This window comes from Oculina patagonica, chromosome 13 (assembly GCF_052425735.1).
Source record: "Oculina patagonica isolate OP01 chromosome 13, crgOcupat, whole genome shotgun sequence".
Taxonomy (NCBI): Eukaryota; Metazoa; Cnidaria; class Anthozoa; order Scleractinia; family Oculinidae; genus Oculina; species Oculina patagonica.
In genome coordinates, this window is record NC_135770.1 from 19563293 (window position 1) to 19590634 (window position 27342).

The following is a 27342-nucleotide window of genomic DNA, read 5'->3' on the forward strand; positions in this document are numbered from 1 at the left end:
ATAGTCAAAAAACCGGTTAAGCGTTATAATTTGTTGCTTGTTTTTTTGACAATTTCCTTCGTGTCAAGCCAGACCGTCAACCATGCACACACTGGTCCATCAAACTGTAAAAAATCTCCAAAATCAACCTCGCTTCTTAACTCACCATAGTTATTTCTCTTCATCTGATTCCTCTCACTTTATTATTCCTCGCACAAAAAATGCTCTCGTTGAAGAAAACGTTATAAAACAAACATACTAACATCTACACAAAAAATAAGCCATTTTTTAGTAATGAAGCTAGGGACAAAGAATAATGAATACCTTGTGAGCCAGATGTAGGCAGAGAAGGTTTGTGTGTAGATGAACTGCTCGAATTTGAAGGCTTAGAGGTCGATGGAACTGAATGCGAAGTAGGCTTCACACTAGATGAACTACTTGAATTTGAAGGCTTAGAGGTCGATGGAACTGAATACCAAGTAGGCTTCTTAGTGGATGAACTACTTGAATTTGAAGGCTTAGAGGTCGATGGAACTGAATGCGAAGTAGGCTTCTTAGTGGATGAACTACTTGAATTTGAAGGCTTAGAGGTCGATGGAACTGAATACCAAGTAGGCTTCTTTGTGGATGAACTACTTGAATTTGAAGGCTTAGAGGTCGATGGAACTGAATACCAAGTAGGCTTCTTAGTGGATGAACTACTTGAATTTGAAGAGAAAGGCGGCGTATATGTGGTTGTCGCAGGGGACGCTGGAGGTGCTGCAGTCTGACCAAAGCAACTTCCACTCCTTATCGAGACATCATCAATTGCTAAGTCACCAGTAAAAGACGAACCTACTATTCCTTCAAATGTTACCTAAAAATAAACAAAAGAAGGGTTTGTATTCAAAAACTACAATATTTACAGACGTATTTGTGGCTGGATAGTAAATCTTGCTACACACCCATACAAAGGTTTGCATTCATAACAAAAATTTGACTTTTTTCAAAAGGAAAAACCTTCTTTAATACTTAGCATGAAAAATTCTTTAACACTTAGCATGATCCTTTCATATTTCACACAGCTACTAAATGGCTTAGCCTCAAACATTTGCTGGACTAAATTTGTTTTCTATAAACTCGAATCTTGTTAATAAGGAAATCAAAGACACTCAACTTATGCCAAGATCGTCTCAAAAACACGGTGTTTTAGATATTTTACAGCTTGTTTTTGTAAGGAAACTGATATTAATACTGATAAACTCTTACAGTGCTATCCAAAAAGATGTTTATCTCCGCTTTTATCCAGTTGTTACCGTGGCTTCCTGACGATTTGAATACTACCGCTTTTCCATTGTAGACATTGAGAGTTCCAATAGTGTCACCATACATGTGATAATAGAACTTGAGACATGACAGTGCTCCATTTCCTGATACAGAAAGCTCAAGCTTGGCGTTGTCGCCGGCGACTCGGGGAGAGGATGTTTCGATGTACATATAGTATCCTGTCCAGGAAAACAAGACAGAAATTGAAGATTGTTGAACTTGTCAATCAATATGCTAGCTCTTAATGTGAACCTTAATCATCTTTACACAATTCCGCGCCCAAACACCATATCAAGCGTGCTGTGGCACATGTTAGCCATCGTACAAGCCTGCAGTCTCTAAGCTAATTATCTCAAAGTAATAAATAAAGAATAAGATAGTAATAGTTCTAACCATAAATAATTCGTTCTTAAAGCGTAAAAGGTAAGTTAGAAAAAATAAAGCAGAATGTTTCCGAACCTACTAGCTGGATGAAGAAACCTTACCATATCCAGTAGTGTGATCCGATGAGGGACCTGTATCGATAGATGACGTTGAACCTGTATGACGAGTCCAGTCAAACACATCTGAGTAAGACTGTTGCCATCCGGAACATAGATAAAAGTCAAAGTTACACGATGTGGCAACTGGACTTGAAGTGGGAATAGAAGCGTTAGGCATTTGTGTGAATCCTGTCGGGAATGATGGAGGTGTTGCAGTCTGACCATAGCAACTTCCACTACTAATGGAGATATCATCAATGGCGATGTCACCCGTGTAGGAAGATCCTGCTATTCCTTCAAATGTTATCTGAAAGTAAAATAAAAATAGTTCTAGTTAATAAAAGCTACAACCATAGACAGAAGTAGTTGGAACGCTTACGCTTAAAAGATAAAAATGCAGATACTTGACGCTTAAACTTTCTTAATGACACATGCAAACATTTTACGAGGTCCCCCTCCCCCCTTTCAATGTTGAACCCATTATGGCTAAGGATTGTATGTGCAATATGTTCGGGAGCTCAACATTGAGAAGGGGAGGGGGAGACATATAGGTTATTCACCAGCCGGGGAGGTCCGTATTGGGAAAAACTGTGCCCGAGGTCTTGGATACCGCCCGAGGCCGCAGGCCGAGGGCGGTTCCAAGACCGAGGACACAGTTTTTCCCAATACGGACCGACCAAGGCTGGTGAATAACGTTTTTATTTTTTTCCTATTTTCAGTTTGTCTTTAAAAGAAACCTAGAAAGATTGTGTCACAAAATCTTTGTATTTGCGCGTCATTTCAATGTTGAGTCGATCGACGGATTAGCAAGATTGTAATTAGTAAAATGCTGTTTGTTATTTAATTCGGAATAAAATCGCTTTGCTTATTAAAATGAACCGTACTCACATAAAGGTTCAACATATTAAATTTACATTGAAGAGGTTCAATAATTATATAAAAGAAATTGAAGTAGTAAATATAACATTAATCTAAAATCGAGCCCTAGCATTATTATCCGGAGCGTGCAACTTCCATACTGCGTCTGTGAAACGGCGTTTTCACAAGTATAGTTATTTTTAGATAGGATTTTCCCGCGAATTGGTTTTGGATAGCCAATCACAAGCGATTTCGTAATAGACTGTCGATACGTAACTAAAGTACTTGGTCCACCAAGGAAGTTAACATAGCGGATACATGCGAGGAAACTTTTCCAGAGTGTTCTGACAGTATTTCAAGCGATGATATCAGTATTTCCTCGCAACTTAGTAGCTGACTTCATCGGAAGCAGTAATTTTCGCGGGAAAGACTTTGCTAAAAATAACTTTACTTGTGAAAACGCCGTTGCACAAATATAATGAAGTTGCACGCTCCGGACACTTTTATATCGATTCGGCTTCCCCGATGAATGTTTTGAAAGGAATTCTGTTCGTTGGATGTTAATTTCTCTGACTTAAAAATACTATCTAACTGAAAGACAGTTTCGGTACAGCTATACACACTTGTATTTAACGAATTAATAAACTTTGCGTTGATTCCCAGCAGAATTTCTTTGCGATAAACAGTGCGAAAGTGAAACTGAATGAAATGCGTAGTTTGGACGTATGGCACAATATTGCGAGAATTATTTTGACTGTTTTTAATTGAAAAATCTCATTTTCTTGAATGATGTCAACTAGTGTTTTACTTTGGCAAAAAAGTGGCCCGGTGCAGCTTACCGCAATGGCGTTAAAATGATTGCGAAATGTACAAACAACCACAAACTACGAAACTAGAACTCGACTTTGACGATAAAGAAATGAATACTCGTCTTTGGAAGAACTTCGAGGCCTTTAATTCCACTTCTATTTTGTCCTTTCACATTTACAACGATTGGTGAGCAGCTATTTCGGTTTTGCAGAGCAAACGTTCGTACAACGTTGCAAAATGATTTCGCGCGGAAAACACAGTTAACACACTCGACGATTCATCTCGCAACGGATACCGCCCGCTGTGTGCGGGCCGGATTGGAGAATAGCGCCCGCTCCCGGAACCAATCAGATAGCAGGATTTGTAGAATACCGCCCGCTCACGAACAAAGAAAAAAATAAAAGGGATTATTTTGGTAATCGTGCCAACACTTTTGACGATGGTTGTAGTTCCAATTTATGCATACTATAAAAGCTCCATTAGGCCTTCGCCCCTTCTCCCTCAAAATGTCTTTGAAAAAATTTCCCGCCTAGATGGGATGGCTAGATATGCTTTTATGGTAAACGGAGGTGAAACAAAAATAAATACCAGACGTGCTTACAGATGGACCCTTTTGTTCAGTAAAATGCGATCGATTAAGACTAAAAAGACACGACCGACATGACACCGAGAAAAAAACTCATAAACAGAAATTGAAGTTTTTTTATTAACAAAAATCATTCTTTTCTTGTTTGTTTTCCGAAAGAAGGAACAAAAAACTATCTAATCTCGGCTATAGAGAAGCTTTGTTTAAGAAAAAAGTCATCATTTTAAGGTTCTTCTTTGTGTGTTTGTTTGTTTGGTTGGTTGTTTAAAATGGTTCCTTTCACTGTCCTTTTCCCCACGCACAAGAGTCCAGGAGTCTACAAGTTATGGGTCATTAACTGACATTAAGTTTATAGCTGATCTTTGTTGACGCTATTATAAAATCACCAGAATAACTATCAAATACATTAACTGGATTTAGTTTAAAACGAAACGATTGAAAAGCACCTGAAACGATCCAATCAAAAAATGCGTTATTTGCAGACGTTTGCATGGTTAAGTGGCAACTCTACTAAAAAAATATTGTCGCTTTTTAAAAGGTAATAGAGTTGAATCTCGATAACTGAAACCTTCTGCTAACTGGAGCCTTTCTCGATCCTCTCCAGTTCATTTTCTTAACCTCTATAACTTGGACCAATTCCCTTCGATCGAAAGTTCGAGGTATCGGGATTCAAAGACTGTCTCTCCTTCAATACTTAGCATGCTCCTCTCATATTTAACACAGCTACTGATGTGTACAGTCTCTATTAATTTATCGTATTTGTAATTTGCCGTATTAAATTTATGTTTCTTTAAATTTGTGTTAATGAGGACTTGGCAATCGTCCTTATACCTTACCTTCTTAAAGGTTTGACGCAGCAATGAGACTTTTTATTCGTTTTACTGCACTGTTTTACACGCAAATGACATGTGATACTGATTGAAACTTACAGTGCTATCCAAAAAGATGTTTATCTCCGCTTTTATCCAGTAGTTACCATGGTTTCCGGACGCGTTGAATACTACCGCATTTCCGTTGTAGACATTGAGAGTTCCAATACTGGCCCCATACATGTGATAATAGAACTTGAGACACGACAGTGCTCCATTTCCTGATACAGAAAGTTCAAGCTTGGCGTTGTCACCGGCGACTCGGGGAGGAGACGTTTCGATGTACATATAGTATCCTGTCCAGAAAAACAAGACAGCAATTGTAGTTTGATCTTGTCAATCAATAGGCTAGCCGTCTCACTCGCTTTCCTCGCGTGTTTCATTCAACTCAAGAAGTGAACACCGCGCCTCCTTATACTATCACTTCGTTTACATCAAAATGAAATTTCTAGTCGATTCAAAAAGAATTTAATAAAACATTTATTCCATTCGCCCTTGTTGGATACGAGGGGTTAATAGCCAACTCGGCGCTTCGCGCCTCGTTGGCTATAATTTACCACCTCGTATCCAACAAGGGCGAATGGAATAATTGTTAATTGTAAGAGGTTACGCTGTGAGTAACATAAAGGATAGTTGCAGTTTTAACCATAAACAGTTCACTCTGAGAGCGTAAAAAGTGCAGTTAGAAAAAAATGCTGCAGACTTTTTTTTTGAACCCACAAGTTGGATGAAGAAATCTTACCATATCCAGTAGTGTGATCCGATGAGGGTCCTGTATCGATAGATTCCGTTGAACCTGTATACCGCATCCAGTCAAACACATCTGAGTAGGACTGTTGCCATCCATAACATAAATTATAGTCAAAGTTACAGGATGTTACAGCTGGACTTGAAGTGGGAATAGAAGCGTTAGGCATTTGTGTGAATCCTGTCGGGAATGATGGAGGTGCTGCAGTCTGACCATAGCAACTTCCACTACTAATGGAGACGTCATCAATGGCTAAGTCTCCCGTAAAGGAAGATCCTGCTATTCCTTCAAATGTTATCTGAAAGTTAAATAAAAATAGTTCTAGTTAATGGAAGTTAAGCTCTAATTCATGCATACTACAAAAGCTCTGTTAAGCCTCAGCACCATAAACTTTTCCGTAAAAAGGTCTTTAAAAAATAAGCCCTCGCCTGGAGGGGGTGGCTAATTATAACTGTCTTGGTGTAACAGAGGTGAATAAAAATAAACACCCAACTTATTCACAGATGAGCGCTTATGCTCATTAAAGTGCAATCGATTCAGACTAAAATGATACGACCGACATGACGCTGAGAAGAAACTCATAGGCAGAAGTTGAAGTTATTTATAGTTAAGGATTTCTTTTTAATTAAAAATAAATCATTTTTTCTTGTTTGTTTTCTGAACCAAGCAAAACAAAATTGTTTCATCTCCCCTTTTGAGATACATTTTTTTTAACAAAAAAGTAGTCATTTAAGGTTCTTGTTTGTTTGTTTGTTTGTTTGTAGTGGCTGTTGTCGCTGTCCTTTTTCCTATGCACATGCAAGAGATCAGAATGGTCTACACGTTTTGGGTCATTAAATGACAAATATATAGGCTGATCTTTGCTGACGCTATGCTTATGTAGAACCATCTGATTAAATATAAGATAGAATAACTGGATTTAAATTTAAACAAGGCGATTGAAAATCACTGAAACTATCTAATCAATATTGGCATTTTTTGCAGCCGTTGGCATGATTGGGTGGCGACTCCATTTTTACAGTTGAATCTCAATAACTGAAACCTTCTGCTAACTCGAACTTTTCTCGATCCCTACCAAGTTCATTTTCTTACTAATTTTGAACCCTATAATTTGAAGCAATAGGCTTCTTTCGACATTAAAATTCAGCTTGGTAGCGAGGCCTAGAGGACATAAACAAAAGAAATGAATAAAAATGCTTGTAGAATTTCTTTTGTTTGTGTCCTCTTGGCCTCGCTACCAAGCTGAATTTTATTATATCGAAAGAAGCCTATTTCCCTCGCAAGCTCGTGGTATCGGGATTCAAATTCTGTATCCTCGCACATTTGACACAGCTACTTATTTATTCAATCTCTATTGATTTATTGTATTTTTAATTTGCCGTACAGGGTACTAAATTTATGTTTCTATTAATCTGTGTTAATGAATGAGCAATTTACAATCGTCGTTATATCCTGCCTTCTAAAAGGTTCGATAAATTCATTGAGACTTTTTATTCGTTTTACTTCTCTTTTTTGTGTGCAAATGACATGTGATACTGATTGAAACTTACAGTGCTATCCAAATAAATGGTTCTTCTCGCCTCTACCCAGAAGTTACTATGGTTTCCGGACGTGTTGAATACTACCGTATTTCCGTTGAAGACAGTAAGAGTTCCCATAGTGTCACCATACATGTGATAATAGAACTTGAGACAAGATAGTGCTCCATTTCCTGACACAGAGAGCACAAGCTTAGCGTTGTCACCGGCGACTCGGGGATAAGACGTTTCGATGTACATGTAATATCCTGTCCAGGAAAACAAGACAAAAATTGAAGCTTCCTGAACTTGTCAATCAATAAGCCAGCCTTTTAATTTCCAAAAGTTTATCGTCTCAACGCAATTTCGCGCGCGAACACCATATCAAATGTACTGCGTCACGTTAGCCATCGTACTACATGCAATCCTTGCCATAATTGCTTGGGACACTCATTTCAACAATCATAACGTGACATTAAGTTTCGAATTCTCAGAAATGGAGAACCCCCTCCCCCCAAAACCAATGTTGCAAAATAGACGTCAACGGAAGGCATTGTTTTTTCAAGGTACACAACATTGCAATGGGGCAGGGGGGTAATTGTTGACTTTTTCCCTGTTTTAAGTGGAAAAAACGGCAAGTGTCCCAAGAATTGTGGCGTGGATTGTAGCCTGCAGATGCTAAACTAATCATCTAAAAGTAACCCGAGACGAAACAAAAGAAACGACAAGATAGTAACAGCTTTAAACATAAATTGCTCGTTCTCGAAGCGTAAAAAGTGAAGTTACAAAAAGCGACATACTTTTTTCGAACCTACAAGTTGGATGAAGAAACCTTACCATATCCAGTTGTGTGATCCGATGAGGGTCCTGTATCGAAAGATGGCGTTGAACCTGTATGACGTGTCCAGTTAAACACATCTGAGTAGGACTGTTGCCATCCATAACATAAATTATAGTCAAAGTTACAGGATGTTACAGCTGGACTTGAAGTGGGAATAGAAGCGTTAGGCATTTGTGTGAATCCTGTCGGGATTGATGGAGGTGCTGCAGTCTGATTAATGCAACTTCCATTGGTAATGGAGACATCATCAATGGCTATGTCTCCCGTAAAGGAAGATCCTGCTATTCCTTCAAATGTTATCTGAAAGTAAAATTAAATAGTCTTAGTTAAAAGAAGCCAACTTTCAATTCGCGCATACCATACCCGGGATACCATAAATGTTAATATTTTTTCTATACGTTTCACTGCACTGTTTTATGGGCAAATGACATGTGATACTGATTGAAACTTACAGTGCTATCCAAATAAATGGTTATTGTTGCCTCTATCCAGTAGCTACCACGGTTTCCTGACTTGCTAAATACCACCGAATTTCCGTTGAACACATTGAGAGTTCCAATAGTGGCCCCATACATGTGATAATAGAACTTGAGACAAGATAGTGCTCCATTTCCTGATACAGAGAGCTCAAGCTTTGCGTTATCGCCGGCGTTTCGGGGAGAGGATGTTTCGATGTACATGTAGTACCCTGTCGAGGAAAATAAGACGGCAACAGGAAGTGATAAATCAGGCGTAGACGATCGGTAAGTTAATCAACCACCACTACACTTAAATCAGGTTGAAAGGTACATTTTTTTTGCGCCATCATCGATCAATTATATTCCATGTGCTTTGGCTGTATCAGTTTGTGGTCGCGTCAACCGGTCGTCGAAAAGTATGCAGCATTTTAAAATGTCCTTGGTATAAAAATGAGCTTGATGGCTTATCTAAAATATCAAGGGTGGCTCCACCGCATTCACCAAAATAATGCAAACGTGCAAATTTATGCATGTACCTTGAACTTCGGGAAGACTGGGTCGAGGCATGCGGAGGCTGTAGACGTGTTTCAAACTGCTCCGCGTAACTTCGTCAATTAATGATGTTTTTAGGCCTTAAACTCTTATGAATCCCAAGCGAACTAGAGAAAGCAGTAATTCGAGCGCGTCTGGTGCATCGCCCGTGGAAAAACGAGCAAGAGAGTTTAACTCGGGTACCTCGCCCGAGCGATCTACTGAGGTCTTCGAAATGTCGGCGGACGCCTTGGAGACGAAATTAGATCTTATCTTAAAAAGATTAGAGATCATGGACAATAAACTTGAGGAGATAAACACTAAGGTGTCCAACCTGGAGACCAAATTCAACTCATTAGAAGGCAGAGTGGAAAAATTAGAAGATGCTCATTCGACCACGAGGACGGCCGTACAAGAGTTACAAAATGGCCTCCAGGAATTCAATACGCAAGTCAACGAAGCGACAGCGGCCCGAGAAAAGGCGAGCGAGTTCTGTGAGAACAGGTACAAAGAATTGGAAAACAAACTGTTGTATGCTGAAGTGTATCAAAGGCGAGAAAATTTGCGTTTCTACGGCATTAGCGAGGAAGAAGAAGGCGGAGACTGTCGCATGGTGCTTAATTCTTTCCTGGAACAGCAATGTGGTGTCCAAACAATGGGTATCGAATTTCAAAGGGTCCACAGGATCGGAAAGCCTCATGATGATGGAAGCCCTAGAGCAATAATCGCTCGGTTTCTTAGATATAGCGACAGAGAAGCAGTTTTCTCAAAAGGAAAGTCGTTGAAAGATTCCGGGTATAGGATCGCTGCAGACCTGCCAAAAGAAATAGTTAACCGAAGGAAGCTCCAGTCGAAGAAGCTGGTCGATGCAAGAAAAGCGGGTAAGATCGCGTATTTCAGCCGCGCTGAACCGGATAAATTGTATATCGATGGACACTTAAACCCACTTTAATTATTGACGTTTACTTTTTTGTTTGGATTGTTTGATGCCTATATTTAGGCACAGCTTGAACTTATATTGAACGCGAATTTGTAACTAGATAAGCTTGCCTCAGTCGTAAATGGCCTTGCTTTCTCCTTATTATGATTTAATAGACGAAGTTATGGGGAACAAATAACCGTTGTAATCATCATTTCCCCTCTCCGCTTAGTTTTCGTATTTAGTTTGTGTTTATTTTTATGTTGTTTTTTGTTTCAATCAATTTCCTCGAGTCGTTCTACGGTGGCACAACAGTGTTTCTGGTCACCTTTTATGTTCTGTCGTTTTCGTTATTCGTTAGTGTCTTGTAGGGTGTTAATTGCAAATGCAATAAGGGAGAGTGTTAATTTTTTTTTCCGCAAACAAACGCCTGCTTTACGCAATATTTTTCTTCACAACTTTTGTATGGAAATGAATTCAGGTAACGCTTTTTGTTATTCCATTGACAGCTGCATTGGTGGCCTTTTACAAATTCTAAAAGTTGTGGTAAAATCATGACAGCAAGCAACTTTGCATTTAAACTATTATCCTTAAATGCTCGTGGGATTCGTTCTTTTGAAAAACGGAAAGCAGTATTTGGATGGGTAATGAGACAACAAGTCGACATTTGCTTTATTCAGGAAACCTATAGTACTAAGGAAGTTGAAAATGTTTGGAAAAAGCAGTGGAAGGGTGAGATGTATTTCTCGCATGGTTCTGTACATAGCAGAGGCGTGCTCGTTTTAATTAAAAATAATTTGGAATTCCAAATCAAGTCCATGCGGCAGGACAAAGAGGGTCGTTTTATTTTTCTCGAGGCGCTGGTGCAAGATCAAAAGTTTTTATTAGTAAACATCTATGCTCCAAACAAAACGAGTGAGCAAACTCACTTTTTCGACAAAATCAAGGAGGAATTGGATAACATTGATATAGATGACGACTGTAGAATAATCATTGGGGGAGATTTTAATGTTATTTTAGACCCCAACCTTGATGGTTGTGGAGGCAAACCAAAATTAAAGGAATCAGCTAAGCAGATTGAGAATATTTGCTTACTGTACGATCTAGTAGACATTTGGCGACTTAGGAACCCAGGAATAAGACGTTTTACTTGGACACAGAAAACTCCTGTGATCCAAAGGAGGCTTGATTTTTGGTTAACCGATAATGCCTTGCAGGAGGAGATCGATCAGGTGAGCATTATTCCTTCCATAAAGTCTGATCACTCAGCCATTCTGTTGTCAGTTAATGGAATAGAAGAAAAATCACACGGTCCTTCCTTCTGGAAGTTCAATGCAAGTTTATTAGATGACAATGACTATGTAGCTCTAATAAACGATAGATACCAGGTTTGGGTTGACGAATTTAGGGATATACAAGATCCCAGATTGCTTTGGGATCTCATTAAATTCAAAATTAGACAGGAGACAATTTCATACAGTAAACGCAAAGCGAGGGAAAGGAAGGCGAAATTGACATCTCTAGAGGAAAAATTGACAATCCTTCAAGAGCTTTGTGACCAGGATCCATCTACGGATAATCTGAATAGGCTAGAGATTTTGAAAACCGAGTATGACCTTCAATATGAATACATTGCACAAGGCGCTATAATCCGTTCAAGGGCAAGATGGTACGAGCAAGGAGAGAAAAGCAACAAGTATTTTTTGAACTTGGAGAGCTCTAGGGGTAAAAAGAGCACAATCCGAAAGATTCTTAAGGAGGATCAATCTCTGACAACGAATCCCAAGGAAATAATGGCCGAACTTAGAAGTTTCTACTCAAATCTTTACCAAGTGAACTCTACTGGAGAAAGTGAAGCCTCATTAGACGCATTTCTTAACAGCGTATCCTTACCCACACTGTCTGAAATACAGAAAGAGAAGTGTGAGGTAGAATTGACTATCGGTGAATGTTTCAACATCTTGAATGGTTTTCAAAAGAACAAAACACCTGGTAACGACGGCCTTACAACGGAATTTTACTTAGCCTTTTGGCCTATTCTTGGAAAACATTTGGTAGCTTGTCTCAATTATGCACATAATCACGGAGAGTTATCTAACTCTCAGAAACAAGCGGTGATCACTTCATTAGAAAAGAAAGGAAAAGATAAAAGGCTGATCAAAAATTGGAGACCGATTTCCTTAATTAATGTGGACACCAAAATAGCCTCCAAAGCGCTAGCTAAACGATTAGAGAATATACTTCCTGACTTGATTCATTACAACCAAAACGCTTATGTGAAAGGAAGATCAATATTTGACGCCGTCAGGACCATTGATGATGTATTAGAATATACAAAATGTAGTGATCAGTCGGGTATCCTTGTAACAATTGATTTTGAGAAAGCGTTCGATTCTTTGGACCATAGATTCTTATTGAAGGTCCTTCGCACATTCAATTTCGGACCATCTTTTATTCAGTGGATTCGCACCTTTTACTCAAACGTGTCTAGTTGCGTAATAAATAATGGATTTGCGACAAGTTACTTTAATGTTGACCGTGGTGTGAGACAAGGGGATCCGTTATCCCCTCTCTTGTTCATTCTTAGTTTAGAAGTTCTAGCTTGCAGTATTCGACAAAATGACAAGATTCAAGGGATCAAAATTGAGGATGAAGTTGTGAAAATCTCTCTTTTCGCGGATGACATGACATGTTTTTTGAGGAATAAGTCTTCGTATGAGAACCTGATTGTTAATTTAGATCTGTTTTCGAGATTCTCAGGTTTAAAATTAAATGAGGAAAAAACAGAATTTTTTTGCTTAGGGGTCCAAAATTTGTCTAAATCACCTTCCTATGAATTTAAACGCTCAATTAAGATTTTAGGCGTACACTTTGATTATGATCAACTTTCTAGGAAAAAGGATAATTTCGAGGCAATTATAAAGTCTATTAAAAAAACATTAGGCATGTGGAAATGGAGGGGACTCACACTTATAGGAAAGATACAAATCGTTAAATCTTTTGCTATTCCGAAATTTATGTCGAAAGCGTCGCTTATTCATGTGTCTAAAGATCTCATACAGGCAGTCAATAAAGAACTTTACAGCTTTATTTGGAAAGGAAAGGATAAGGTTAAACGGTTAGCTTTGATTAATTGCATTGAAAATGGAGGGCTTAAGATGCTGGATATAGAATCTATGGTTCTAGCGCAAAGAATAATGTGCGTGAAGAAGTATATTGAGGACTATGTTAGTCCCTGGAAGATCTTCTTAAACCACTATTTGAAAAAACTAGGCGGAAAGTTCATTTTTCAGTGTCATTTTGATTGCCCAAAATTGCCCATATTTTTACCCGAGTTTTACAAAGATTGTCTTGCTGCGTGGTCAACTCTTTCAAGTAAAGAAGTGGTTTCGTACGGGGATGTTATGAACCAATACTTGTGGAATAATAAAAACATTCTATGTGAAGGTAAATCTTTATATCATGCCTTTTTCCGCATAAATTGTGGGATAAGCAAAATCGGAGATTTAGTCTCTAAAGACAATACGTTTCTGGAAAGTGATAAAGTTCTCAGGTCAAAACTATCACCTAGTCAATTTTTCCTTTTAATGGGAGTAGTCAGTGCCATTCCAAAGGAATGGCGCTCCATTATCAAGGGTGAGAGTATATACCGTGAACCATACTCCTGCCCTGCAAATTCTTTTGAAGTGCCAATAAAGGGGGAAATGTTGGATATTTCTAACATTCCCTCCAAAATAGTTTATGAAGAGTTTCTTTCTCGTAAAGTAATTCCTCCTACTGCCCAAAAGAAATTTAAAAATGACTATCCAAATCTCTCCGTCGATTGGAAGAAAATCTATTCTCTAGCGTTTAGTGTTACTTTGGATACAAAGTTAAGAGCTTTTCAGTACAAATTACTAAACCATATTGTGTATACAAATGACAGACTTTATAAATTTAAGATTGTAGACTCGCCATTATGTGCTTTCTGTTACTCTGAAGATGAATCCCTCGAGCATTTATTGTTTCTTTGTAAAGCAAGCGAGGTATTCTGGAAAGAGGTATTGTCGTGGTTGGCCATCCATAAGAATGAAGTTTTAAATTTTTCTCTCACCGATGTTTTGTTTGGTAAGTTTGATATCGATACAGACTCTATGGTAGTTAACCATATTCTTCTTCTTGGAAAATATTTTATTTATAGGTGTAAGCTTGATAAGATTAAACCCTCTTTACCAGTTTTTAAGGCTAAATTAAGAGCTACTCTTAAATTAGAATTTTACATTGCCAGGAAAAAAGGTACACTTGCTCAACATTACAGAAAATGGAATATCTTTATTCCTGTATTAAGTTAGACTATTTCCTTTTTCCACTCTACCTTTTAAAAAAACTCCACCGAAAATATTTTAGGTCACTCTATTTTTTTGAAACCTGCTTTTTGACCTTTTGTTTAGAAAGCTGGTGTTTGCTTTGCATGTCTCTTTTTTCGTCTGCTCTCCATAGCATAATATACCTTGTTTATTTTTTAACGTGCTTTGTTTTTAGTAAGTAATGTTAAGCTTGTAATAATTTATTGTTGTAGTGTAAGTAAGTATTGTATTAGTGTAAGTAAGTAGCGTTAGGACTGTAAGTAATGTTTAAATTGTAAGTAGTGTTTCTTTTTTCTTTGTAATTTTGTACTGTATGTTTGTATGGCAAGAAATTAAAAATATTAAAAAAAAAAAAAAAAAAAAAAAAAAAAAAAACCTTGAACTTCGGATATAATATTGCAGCCCATTTTGTGGTTTACGTTTTTATTAAGAGCACACAAGTGTAGATCTGTTTTGCGTTTTAATTTACGAATTAACCCACAATGGTATTGTCATCTACATACACGCCCTGATTTTTGTTTAGAAAGTATAATAACGTAATACTTCAATTCCTTCAAGACGCAAAATTGCTATAATATTATATAATCTGGGGGATAATAGGAGTGTAAGCTAGTAAAATTTAGTCCATGAACAGCTCGACGATATTGATAAACACCCGACTTCTTAAATGTTAAATGCGATGTACTTTATGCAGGTACAAAAGTGACTATGTACAAATGACCTACTAAAACGCATTTACTTAAAAGACTGCCATTTAATCGTTGTTAAAGCTTTATTTGGCGGCATGTTCTATTCCAGAAGTTGGAGGATTTTTGCCTCCTTTTTATGAACCCATTGAAAATCGCATAATAAGGTCCCATATCATGAGCCTCATATATGTAAAAAACTTACCGTATCCGCTTGTATGATCCGATGAGGGTCCTGTACTCGAAGATGAGGTCGAGCCTGACTGACGTGTCCAGTCGAACACATCTGAGTATGACTGTTGCCAGCCATAACACAAACTAGAGTCAAAGTCACATGACGTTACAGCTGGGCCTGAAGGGGTGGGAACAGAAGCACCAGTCGTTTTGCTTATTATCCATGACTTCAAGTAACGAATATTGGCGAATACCGTATATTTTGCGGGAGCGGCGCATGGTAATCCACCCCAACTGGTAGCTCCTTCCAAATACCATTTACCACCGAACTCGCAAACAAGCGGCCCTCCGCTGTCACCATGGCAGCCTCCCACTCCGCCCTGGTCTTTGCCAACGCATATCATGGAGTTATCTATCATGCCAGGATACGATGCATTGCAGCGTTGCTTGGAAACAAGAGGAATATCAACCTGCTGGAGCTCGTTTGGAGTGACACCATAATAGGAAAGTGTTCCCCAGCCACTTATCCAGCACGTTTTGTTGTTAAGGTCATCAAAGGGAAGCTGATATCTGTTGTCTGACAGGCAAACAAGACCAACTCCTTTGCCTATTTTAGCAGGTTTTGATAACTGAAGAAGTGCAATATCATTGCTCCAACTGTTTGGGATGTTGTACTGTTCGTGCTGGATGATTTTTACAACATCAAAGCTCTGTTCTGTCCCAACTGTTCCGTAAGACCTGTAATGAGCTCCCAACCTTAAACGTAATAAAGGATAGAATTTCAATATAAGTTATACATATTTGTTATTTCTCCAGAGAATCATAAAACATATTGTTGCAATTAATTGCTTTGAAGCGTTTTCGAAGCTTTTCATTTACTCTTTTTACATTTTTTCACTTCTTTCTGTTCATTCTGCAGGCTTGTCTGCCAATCAAAGAGTAAGCAACAACTTAAAAGTGCGAAGGATATTTCAGAATATGTCTTTGATGGTTTTACTCTTGGCGGTTCATTCAGTTTAGCTGGTATTTTCATTTCATTTTATCGTTGTTTTGCAAGGATGAAAGAGAGGGTTTATAATTAATATCGTTTGTGATGTTTTATACTTGGTGTCTTGCTTTAGGTATGAAATATGTCTAGGGTTCAGATCTATCATCTATATATTCTTTCCTTCTTCTATACTGTTTTAACTTGATCGTACGATCCTTTGGGTATTAACTACCACACATTTTGATCGGCATGTGGCTACTCGAATTAATTTTGCCTCTAAGGCTATCGATCTGATGTACAGTCGGGGAATAAGTGCCGGTTTTGGCAAATCTTCGTTGAAGCACTCGAAGAGTTTCCGAATTATTTCATTCAATCAAAAACTAGCGCGAGCGCTCACGACTACTCCGAAAGCAATCGCGCGTACAAATTAGTCATGTTGCTTAGCAACTTCTGGGACGAAAACCGCGGGTTCAGTCACTTCTCAGAGAAGTGATGTCACCATCAACTGGCACTTGTTCCCCCGACTGATGTAACCGAGAAGAAACGTACGCTCGAACATCTTCGAAACTTGCTACTTACATTACTTTGACAGATGACGGTGACTTTCCATATATGCAATGAGTGGCTGTGACAACCCAAAGTGGATCTATCAATGAACCTCCACAAAACTGTCTGCCACTACTGTCTCGCAGCATTGCCTGCCATGGCCAGCTGTTAACTGGAGCAACTGTACCGCCAACGATTCGTGAGCTGCTAGGCCGAGATCCACAAGAAACTGAAAAGAACAGCATGAATACAGCATGAAACGCTAGTATGTTTTCTTTTACAAATTATCTAACAATTTCTGAATGCTAAATGTTACCGCATACGCTAAGAAGAGGAGTTACTTGCAAATCCCAAATATGGATATGTGACCATATGTGCAAACAACCCTAATGAGCATAGTGAACTTGGTTACTTTTCAATAAAAGTCCTCCTGATTATATGCATAAGCGTTAGCCAATCAGACATGCACTTATAAGCGATTGATATTATAATTATACAAACTCAGGCACGAGTAAAACTCCTCGAGCAAGCATTTTGCAAGGCCACACTGACACAAAGAGAAATTTAGATAAGAAATACTATTCCGTCTCAGCTTAACACTTAAATGTAAAGGCTAAAAAACGTTGCTTAGAAAATAAAATAACGTGTATTAGTTTCACAACTGTTCGTACTGTTTTTAGTCGTGGCATTCACTTCAAGAGTTTTGTACGGTCGCCCTCGTTCATCGACTCCAACAACTTTCACGCTGTAATTTGTTGAATGTTTGAGTCCACTTATTTCCGTATGTAGTACGTTTCCATCAGTAATTTCATGGGTCAATGCATTTCCATTTGTTCCGTTTAAGAGGATGATGTAATGGAGGACTTGACTGTTAAGAAGACTTGTTAGGTTTGCCCACTGAATAAATATACTTGTGCTGGTGGTATTATCTACTGACACTGTCCAGCCAGGAAGCTCAGTAGCTGAAAGATATAATATTTAATGTAAATTTGTGAGAAAGAAGTAGTTAATACAAAAGAGGCAACAACGAAACTTAAAGAAGGAAAAAAATAATCGAAAATAATTTAAAAAATTAATCGCATGAACTATTTAGACGACAGATGAACGTAAGAAGCGAATGATCGAGTGGATGAACAAAATTATTATTAATTCAAAATATTTCTCCACTTCTGACTGGCATTCAATCCCCGGTTAATTCCAGCTAACCGGCTACCGCCGACAAAATTTGGAATCAGGTCCTATTATACGACGATTGAATTGTCCTACACCTAAAATTAACCGATCGCAAGTCAACCTCGTTGCCATGGACCGCTGACGTCAGGCGGCGACTCTAAATCGACTTTGAATTGATTTTACTGGCACAAAAATGGCGGCTAGAATTCAACATTACGACGAAAAGCTTAACAAATTACAAAGACAACAAAAAACACAAAAACTTAGCTAGAAGGAAAGGCAAATGTGATTTAGAGCTCATCTTCAGGACAGAAACAGCGGAGGAATTTGCCACTATTTTACGCCGAAGTGAGAACTAGCTCAAACTGGTCGCTAGAATTGAACGTTCCGCGACGAAAAACGTTTCACTTTATGAGACGATAGTGACAGAAAAAAAGGTAAGTCGCTTGTTATTTAGAGCTTATCTTCCAGTAAGAAACATCCAAAATCCAGCATTATAGCGGAAGAATTTTCAATTGTTTTGCAAAACAATTTATGTCGAAACGAGAACCCGTTTCAATGAATTTTGTGTTTTCAGAGCCGTCGAAATATTTTGAAAGATTAAAAAAACAATTATTGAACTCGACTTTGGTATGATATGAAGAATTATGCTTCGGTGGATAACACCCTCCTCGATCTGCATAATTCTTCATATCATACTCAGCCTCGTCCAATAATTGCTAATTAGTAGTTGTAGACACTTTTATTACACGTATTTAATGAAAGAAGCTGGCCAGCTTGTTAGGAAATAATTCGTTTTTTTTAATCGGGCGCCATTTAAGTGTTACTTAAATAATTTACCAACCTGAATTGAGGCCATTTTCCAAAACCACAAACTTAACTTTAACAAGGCTGTGTAATTTGCTCAAGCGGATATTAACTGTAATGTCGCTGGATTTGCCGAATGGGACTTCGACCAGAGATGCATAACTCGAAGGCCAGCATCCTGTATGGTGAAATTGTACAGTTCCATTGCCGTCGAAAATCTTTACATACTCACTGCAAAAAAAAAATAATTCAACAAAATAAGGTATCCACATATTATTTATACGAAAATATAGGAAAAAGAACTTTAAAATGTTTGAAATTTCGATAGGAGTTCCATGTGGTATTTTACTTTGGCCACAGTTTATCGGGCAGCATGATACCTCATGTACAAACACGATGGGGCCGGGACTCATTTCTTGATGATGTCCCGAGTTACACTGCAACCCATCTAAACGTTTTCGTTCGCCGTGAACAAAAAAGCTATACTGAGTTAAGGGAGGATAGGCTCACCTAAAACCTAATCGATATGACACAAGCAAAAGATAATACCGAAAGCTTGATAGTTTCTCTTGAACTTGGGGATAAACTTCCCATGGTTATTATTAGTAGCATAATTACCTGCAGTAACTCAAATCCAGCTTATGGATCAGAAAGAGGGCAACTGCATGAGTTACACCAACATTGCCTACTGTCCAGTAGCAGTATAAATAATTGTAATCTGAGTGTGTAACGTCTATGAGTCCAACAGTTTGGTTTACAATGGTCTTGCAAGCTGTAAAAAGTAAATTAAGTCAGTAAGTAAATTAAAAAGACATTACCAGAAGCAACACACGTCACGATAGCTGGAGTCAATTACTGATATTAACCGAGTGTGAGGGCCGTACTGGAGGATAATAGCGCCGGGGATATTGACATCATGGCCAAAAATTCCCGAAGGTCAACCAATCTTTAATTGATCAGTTAATGAAGTAAGTATTGAAACTTTATTGCATACAATAAGTGGCGGATTCAGACCTTCACGTAAGTGGGGGGACCGATCATCCATACCCTACAATAAGAGGGGGGCCCGCTCTCGAAAATAATTTTTCTCGGCCCTTCGGGCCTCAGTTTGGTCTGAAAATAAGGTGGGGGCCCGGGCCCCCGGGCACTTCCCCTAGATCCGCCATTGTACAATGTTGGTTCATAAAACATGCAAAGCGTGCCTTGTCAAATCACAACGAACATGCTGTTGTTTAAACCAGTCAAAGGGCAAAAACAATCACAGATCATGACTGGGGTTTTTTTCGCCATTTTTTCTTTTCTTTAGCTCTCAGGGATGATTGCAAGTTTTGATCGAAGCTCTCGTAAGTTCATTGTTTTAGTTTACAATTATTCACCGAAGTGGAGGTGAATAATTGTTTTAGTATATACCACACAAGTTGAATAACTAGCGGACCAAAACATTACGTTCGGTAAACAAAGTAGCCTGCAGGCTATAAACAAAGCGACGCGCGAAGGCAGTTTGTTTCTCTTTAGCTGCTCGGAGGTGAATAGTATTTTTGCTAATCACCTCCGAGTTAACCAATCAGTGCGCGCGAAAAGCACTATTCACTTGTGTGGTATATACTTATTACGATTACTGTGATTTGCTATATTCAAATTTAGGTGTGTTGCTTGAAAGCCGCTTGGAAACCCTTAGAATTTTATCAAAAAGAAGTTAATAAAGGCAACTAAACCGCCGTAACGAAGTTGAAAAAGCTGCCTTTTTGAGAGTTAGCCGTGTTCCGAGCAGAAACTGGAAACTTTATTTAGAAAGACCTACCTGTTGTTACGTAGTAGCGATAGGAACGCGGTCCTTCTCCTTTGGACGTAAAAGCGGACACGTAGATGTCGTAGCGTTGTCCTGGATTTAGTCCCGTTAACGTTATGCGTGTAGTATTAGGGTTAGTAACGTTAACACTGCTGACGTTTGAATATATAGAATAATACCCAGTCTTCTTGAAGTAAATTCTATATCCCAACAGCAGTCCATTAACATACTGCTCCGCAAGAGGACTCCAGTTAACAGTGATCTCAGTTGATCTCACGTTTGTGAAAGTGATGTTTGATGGTGCCCTGCTAGGAACTGAAAAAAAAAAAAAACGGTGATAAGAAAGACACTCCTTACGACGGAGTGAATGTATTCAGCTCAAGGATTGACATAGATCAGGTTTCTTAGCACATACCTCCTTCTTCCGTCCTGGCTATAACTTTAGCACTCTTGTAAGCTTGCCCACTACCATTTACACCAACGACGCTCAATCGATATTCTCTATATGGTGACAGTCCATGAAATGCAACAGAAGAGGTATTTCCAGACAGGATGTCTTGGTTTAAAATACTGCCATTAGAGCTTTTGATAAGACCAAGGTAGTAAAGAACTGGTTGATGTAGGATTGGTGTGAGATTTGGCCAGTGGATGGCGATACTTGTTTGTGTGGTGTTACCAGCAGATACACTCCAGTTAGCTACCGGCAGAGCTAACAAATAAAGCAAAATCGTCACAGTTACATGTGTAAGGATAAACGCAATACATAAGAATAGAAAGTGTGTTTACGCATAAATGTTGTCGTTATTCCAGATGAAATAAAAATTTGAAATAAGGAGGAGGTACAACAGAGAACCCCTACCCGCTTCCCCCCCCCCACCATCGCCAATAAAACTCAACAGAGAACAAAGAAATTAGAGACGAATTCTATTTTCTTACAAGGTCACAGAGAAGCGCGCTTCAAACGACGGTTTCAATGTGTCCGTCAGTTGTAGGTAACGCACCAAAAATGCTTCTTGTCAAGTTCAGTTTAGAACGTATTTTTTCTTCTTTGTCCGATTCTATAGGCGAAAAATGTCAATTTACAGAGAAGTACCTCATTTTCCATGTCGCCCTTGCCAATCAATTTGAAATGACAATAAAATAACTCACCTGACGGAAGACCCTGCTTCACAATTCCATACTGAAGCTTAAACCGACTCCAGCGGTATGTTAGGTAGATCTCTACTGTGACATTCGTCGCGTTTCCATACTTGACTTCCACGAAAGTTTTCCAAGGAGAGGACGAATATCCATAGTGATAAAAAACTATAGAGCCATCACCATCAATTATCTTTATATATTCACTGTGAAAATAGAAAAATGGTTAAAAATAACTAATGATTCCCCTATAATTGCATCAAACCAATAATCAATCCATCCGTCAAGAAAATAGTCAACCAGCCACCACTCCAATGCAACGATCGAATGAGCAATCAAGCAATCACTCAGAAAACCACCAAACGTGCATAAAACAATCAAGCCGTCAAGATACAGCTCAATATGAGCTATATCTCACATTTTACAAATACTATGAGAAAAACATTCCGCGTGCATGTTAAAACATTGTGAGTTTTTGTTATAATAAATTATGGAATCTTTATTTTCTATTATATTAATTCATTTTACAAAATGTCAAATAAACTGCTTCAGAAGATAATGTATACAATGGCTGGAGATCTTAGCAAGCTCTACGGAGCTTTTTCTACGAAGATCCTCATGCATATTCTATTTAAAATTTAGCAGATGGATGTAAGTATCGATTGTATAGAGTAACGCAGGTTTTGTTATTATTAAAACTAATTACAACCTAGCTTAAGGAATGCATAATAATCTTTTGTTGATTTTTTAAATAGCCGATATGATTCGAATATTTTCAGTTCCTTAGGTAATTTTTTGCATATTTGAGCCCCCCCCCCTAAATTTTAATGAAAATTTCTCATTATTTGTCCTTTTATAATCAATATATGTGTTCTGACTAAACAACCGAATTTGGAATTGTTTTCGTTTTGCCGAATGTAATGTAATTTATGTCACCCACTAGTAGTATGAGAGGTACAATTCCTGTAAAGAGACGAGAAGAACTGCTTGGTCTATGCCTGTATTGCCAATTGCCCAGGTGCATCGCAGGGAAGAACTATAGTAGCTTCTGCGACCAACGTGCAGCTCGCCAAAGGTCTGGCTTAAACTTCCTCCACAACCTAAAGAGTGAAATGGAGGAATATAAAGTAAACATAAAAGCATCATTCTGGACGCCCTTTATGAAATGCAGCTCAGCTTACTAAAAAAAACTAACTGCATTGAAACATCCACTACGTTTATTCGATGCGTATCTGCAATCCTATGCTGCTGTTTTTTTTTACGTCCCGTACTTCCCAATTGTTCATTTTAGGTACGCTGTAAGGCTTTTAGCGACTTTTAATTTTTACTTTTTACTAGAGCCTTTATTGATAACAGTTTTTATTGTAAAAGCTGATGGAGTCACCCTATTTAAATAAAGGCTTTCTCTCTCTCTCTCTCTCTCTTATTTGTTTATATACTAGCAACAGTATCTAAAAATATGAAAATACCAATCTGATCACACATAAATGTATAAAGTGCATTCGCTGTTTATCTCGATAAAGCGATAAACAAATTACCTGTTGTAATGTACTGATACGACTGTGGTCCCACTCCCTTTGAAGTAAAAGCTGCAACTGATATTCTGTATCGCTGGGCTACCTTTAGACCTCTTAAAATCACCATGTGATCATCAGGGCTATTGGTGTTAACGGTTTTAATAAACGTCGAATAGTAATTATACTCGTAAACGAAAATTGAATATCCCAGGATTCGACCATTGGCATACTGCTGAGCAAGAGGTTCCCATTGTACCTTGACCTCACCGGACTGTAAGTTTGACAATCGCAGGTTTGATGGACCTCTACTGGGGACTGAAACAAATCACCAATGTTAAAAGGAGAAAGTCTGTTCAAGTCCCGGGAATCAGAGAAACCGTAGATCTCATCCGTTTCAGCGCTTACATATCCTGTTTCGGTAGCTCGGTAGCATGCATAAAGGGAATATGAGTTCTATAAGTCCTTCTGGACGGGATTGTAATCCATGGCAAGTCAACACTAGGTGGGGTACCTTCGTAATTAAGTTTACTATAAAAATTCGTCGGTACTCATTTAGATATATATAGGAGGGCTATTCGCTGGCGGATCGGCGTGCTAATGTAGCGATGAGGGAGTGATGCTAGCAGGGCCGAGGTTCTGGGTTTAATCTTGGGTGGTGACATGCACGTTTTATATTTTTGGAAGAAAAAAAAATCTATTATAGTAAAAAAAAAAATTCTACGCGTCGCTAAAATGTAATCGACCGTTTACGTAAGTGAAACGTGCTTCACCTATTCCTTGACCTCTTGCCCCCATCGATTGCAAGACCTTCCCTCATATTTTTTACTACAAAAAGAGCATAAAAAAATACAAAACCTCCTTCTTCCGTCCAGGCTGTGAAGTTGGAGCTCTTGTAAGGTTGTCCATCACTACTAACACCAACGACGCTTACTTGATACTCCGTGTAAGTTGAAAGTCCAGCGATATTTGCATAAGTTGCATTTCCATGTACAACCATTGCGTTTAAAACGTCGCTTCCATTCCTGTTTCTTATTAGACCGATGTAATGAAGGACCTGTTTATTGATCACTGGTGTTAGGTCTTGCCAATGAATTGTAATGCTTGTCCTTGTGGTATGTCCAACTGTAACGTTCCAGTGAGCTATCAGCAAAGCTGAAAGATATAACACAGTTGTAGCACGGTGAGTGTGGAGTGGACATTAAAACGAGATCAATGTCTTCATCGTCGTCGGCATCATCAATGCACAATGAGTACCACTTCGTCAAGCATCTTAGCACATGTTACCAAAACTTCATTCGCACATGGTACTGCTTTATGACGAATTCAAGGCAAAGGCACAAATAACTGAAACTTATGCTCCTAACGCGTTCCGAACATTAAAATAAAAATAACCAACCTGACTGTATGCCTTGCTTCATAATTCCATATTGAATGTTGAAGTGACTGTAGCGGTAATAGAGGTAGATCTCAACACTAATGTTATCTGTTTTCCCAAAATCGACTTCCAGGAAAGGTTTAGGTGCAGCTGAAGAGTATCCATATTGATTTAGAACAACCGAGCCATTTCCATTCTTGATCTGTAGATACTCACTGAAATGAAAGACAGTTAATTCAAGTAAATATTCAAGCCGGCACTCCTTTCGAGCTTCGTTAAGCCAACTGAATAGTGCGCAGATTATAAAATTTAAGAAGTACCATAGACCCTCGTGGGTTGCTTTTTTGACGCTTACTACAAAAAGAGTTTGAAGCTTACTACAAAAAGAGTTAGTGATTTGTCATGTTTTCTTCATATAACATAGAAAAGTGAAGTTTATCCTAGTCCACGTCCTTCCTTCCACCAAATTGTCCTAGCTCTTGACTTATAAGTCAATAAAAACTCCTAGTTGTGCATTTAAAGTCCCTCAAAATGATAACCTAAGACAGTTCATTTAGATGAAACTATGTGTTTATATTGTTGTAGAACCTTCTGTTGCTGTATTTGCAAGTGCGCGAGCTGATTCATGATACAATGTATTAAATTAGCCCTGTCTAATTTCCTTCCTCTTCTTATACCCCACGTCCCCACGTTCTACGATTTTAGTCCACTCTTACGTTCGCACAAATAAGGGCCAGTCGTTTACTTACAAGGAGTAAATGAGGTACAGGTCCTGTATCCAGACAAAAGCGACTGCCTGGCTTATGCCCACGCTGCCAATCACCCAATCACAGCTTACGTAACTGGAGCCGCCTCTATTATTACCAATATGTAGCTGACCATATGACTGATTTATGTACCCTCCGCAGCCTAAAAGAATTAAATCAATTTGTCAATAAACAAGCAAAGAAACAGACAATAAATAAATAAATATTTAAATAATTAATTGAAGAACAAAGAAATGATCGGAAATAATTTCAGTGAGTTTTTGCAAGACTAGAAAAGTATGCTGTAGGCTTTATTGACCAGCTATCATTAGAAAGGCAAAAAGTAGCTACACTTATTGAGGACGCAGACTTTTTTATGTGAAACGATATTAAATTCTAAACGAGGGAATTTGACGTAGGAGTTTCACGTGAATTTTTGTATCTCAATTGCCTTGAAAAATTAGCCATGTTCGAAACGAGCAGGGGACTGGGTACGAATATTCAATATCGATTGGATTGAAAAACTGGGCCCGTCATCTGAAAGAGCATCCAAAAATTAGTAACTCAACCAAATTTGAGAGTTATTGGTTTAAACGCATAGGTATGGTTTACTTTTAGAAATTGCTAAAATAAGAGAGCTTAGTATGGATTGGAGGGACAGCTGTCCATCCAGTCATACTAAGCTCTCTTATTTTAACGATTTTTAAAAGAGTTCCATGCCTTTGCGTTTAAACCAATAACTCTCAAATTTGGTTGAGTTACTAATTTTTGGATGCTCTTTCAGATGACAGGCCCAGTTTTTCAATCCAATCGATATTGAATATTCGTACCCAGTCCCCTGCTCGTTTTGAACATGGCTAACAGAGACAACGCGTACGGACGACAATGCTACATGTGTTTATTCGATAAGTGGCCTACAAGTACTTTTACTCTATTTCTCCAACCTCTCATTTTTCACTAGTGCTTGATTATTGACTAACTTCATGTATTTTATTTCTTCTTCCTCAGCGAGAAAATATCAAAAAGTTAGGTAATGAACGTTTATTCGTTTGTCTCACGATAGAATCGCTTTGAGATGTTGATCGCGACGTTTCGACTGCAATACTGCTAGTCTTCATCAGGCGATGAGGTCGATTGTTTACGCGTCGCTATTTATGCACGTTGGTTCGCTCTGATTGGTGCATTTCGATCCTCATTATTATTCCGACTAACAGATGGTGTTCCCTCATAGGTCCGCTTTGTAGTTGAACGGCTGTTATGCTTTCTGATCGTAGGTATCCATGCTTCAGGAATTTCAATTCCGCTATCTCTATTGATGTTATTAGAATGAAGTCTTATTTGGATAGCCTCTTTGACCCTGCGTGTGTATCGGTGAGGGTCACGATCGATAAACTTGACTTGATTCCATAAAGGAATATGCCCCGTTTCGTTTGCGTGCTCCGAAACTGCGGAGTTTTGTGTATGAGCAAGCCTTATGTCTCTGTCGTGTTCTTTTATCCTGTCTTGCATCGCTCTCCCTGTTTCCCCTATATATACTTTGCCGCATTCACATGGAATTTTGTATACAACACCTTCTTGTTTGCCTGGTTCTAGGGCGTCTTTCGGTCGTACTAAGTAAGACCGAAGAGTTGTGTCAGAACCAACGTGCATAAATAGCGACGCGTAAACAATCGACCTCATCGCCTGATGAAGACTAGCAGTATTGCAGTCGAAACGTCGCGATCAACATCTCAAAGCGATTCTACCGTGAGACATGCAAACGAATAAACGTTCATTACCTATCTTACACCACGATGAACAATATTCACATCTTTAATGACATATCAAAAAGTTGTTCTGTAACCGTCATAATTCACCAGAAATAAATTTTACCTGTTGTAATAACTCTCCAGTACGATTGTGGTCCTGCACCCTTCGATGTAAACGCTGCCACTGATATACTGTAGCTTTGCGCCGCCTTCAGACCTCTTAGAATCACCATATGAACATTGGGGCTACTAGTGTTCACATTTGAATGAGAATAATAATAATAATACTCGTAGTAGTAAACTCTGTATCCCAGTAATATGCCGTTTGCAGTGTTCTTGGGAATAGGATCCCATTGTACCATCACCTCATCGTACTTAAGGTTTGTCAGTGTCACATTCGATGGTCG

General features: G+C 38.5%; 1 protein-coding gene across 1 annotated transcript; it reads right to left on the reverse strand.

The window, feature by feature from the left end:
- Positions 1–244: 244 nt before the first annotated feature.
- Positions 245–27342, reverse strand: LOC144635463 (uncharacterized). Its single transcript, XM_078494566.1, has 22 exons — positions 27060–27342; positions 25191–25350; positions 24463–24656; positions 23922–24218; positions 23088–23381; positions 22490–22649; positions 21562–21755; positions 20828–21121; positions 20425–20727; positions 19242–19395; positions 18661–18854; positions 17315–17605; positions 16677–16872; positions 15141–15865; positions 8448–8683; positions 7992–8295; positions 7188–7423; positions 5632–5935; positions 4950–5185; positions 1770–2073; positions 1228–1463; positions 245–835 (listed from the first exon to the last, which is right to left on the reverse strand). Exons 1-22 carry the CDS (start codon positions 27295–27297, stop codon positions 245–247), a joined length of 6141 nt encoding a protein of 2046 aa, XP_078350692.1. The 5' UTR covers positions 27298–27342.

Excerpts from the sequence above, each read along its gene's own strand:
- LOC144635463 (XM_078494566.1), bottom strand. The coding sequence starts at position 27,297 with ATGGTACAATGGGATCCTATTCCCAAGAACACTGCAAACGGCATATTA. Across the intron at positions 21,122-21,561 it reads GAAGCAGGGTCTTCCGTCAG|CTCTGCCGGTAGCTAACTGG; the intron begins GTGAGTTATTTT and ends TTTATTTGTTAG. Across the intron at positions 16,873-17,314 it reads GAATGCCACGACTAAAAACA|TTTCTTGTGGATCTCGGCCT; the intron begins GTACGAACAGTT and ends TGTTCTTTTCAG.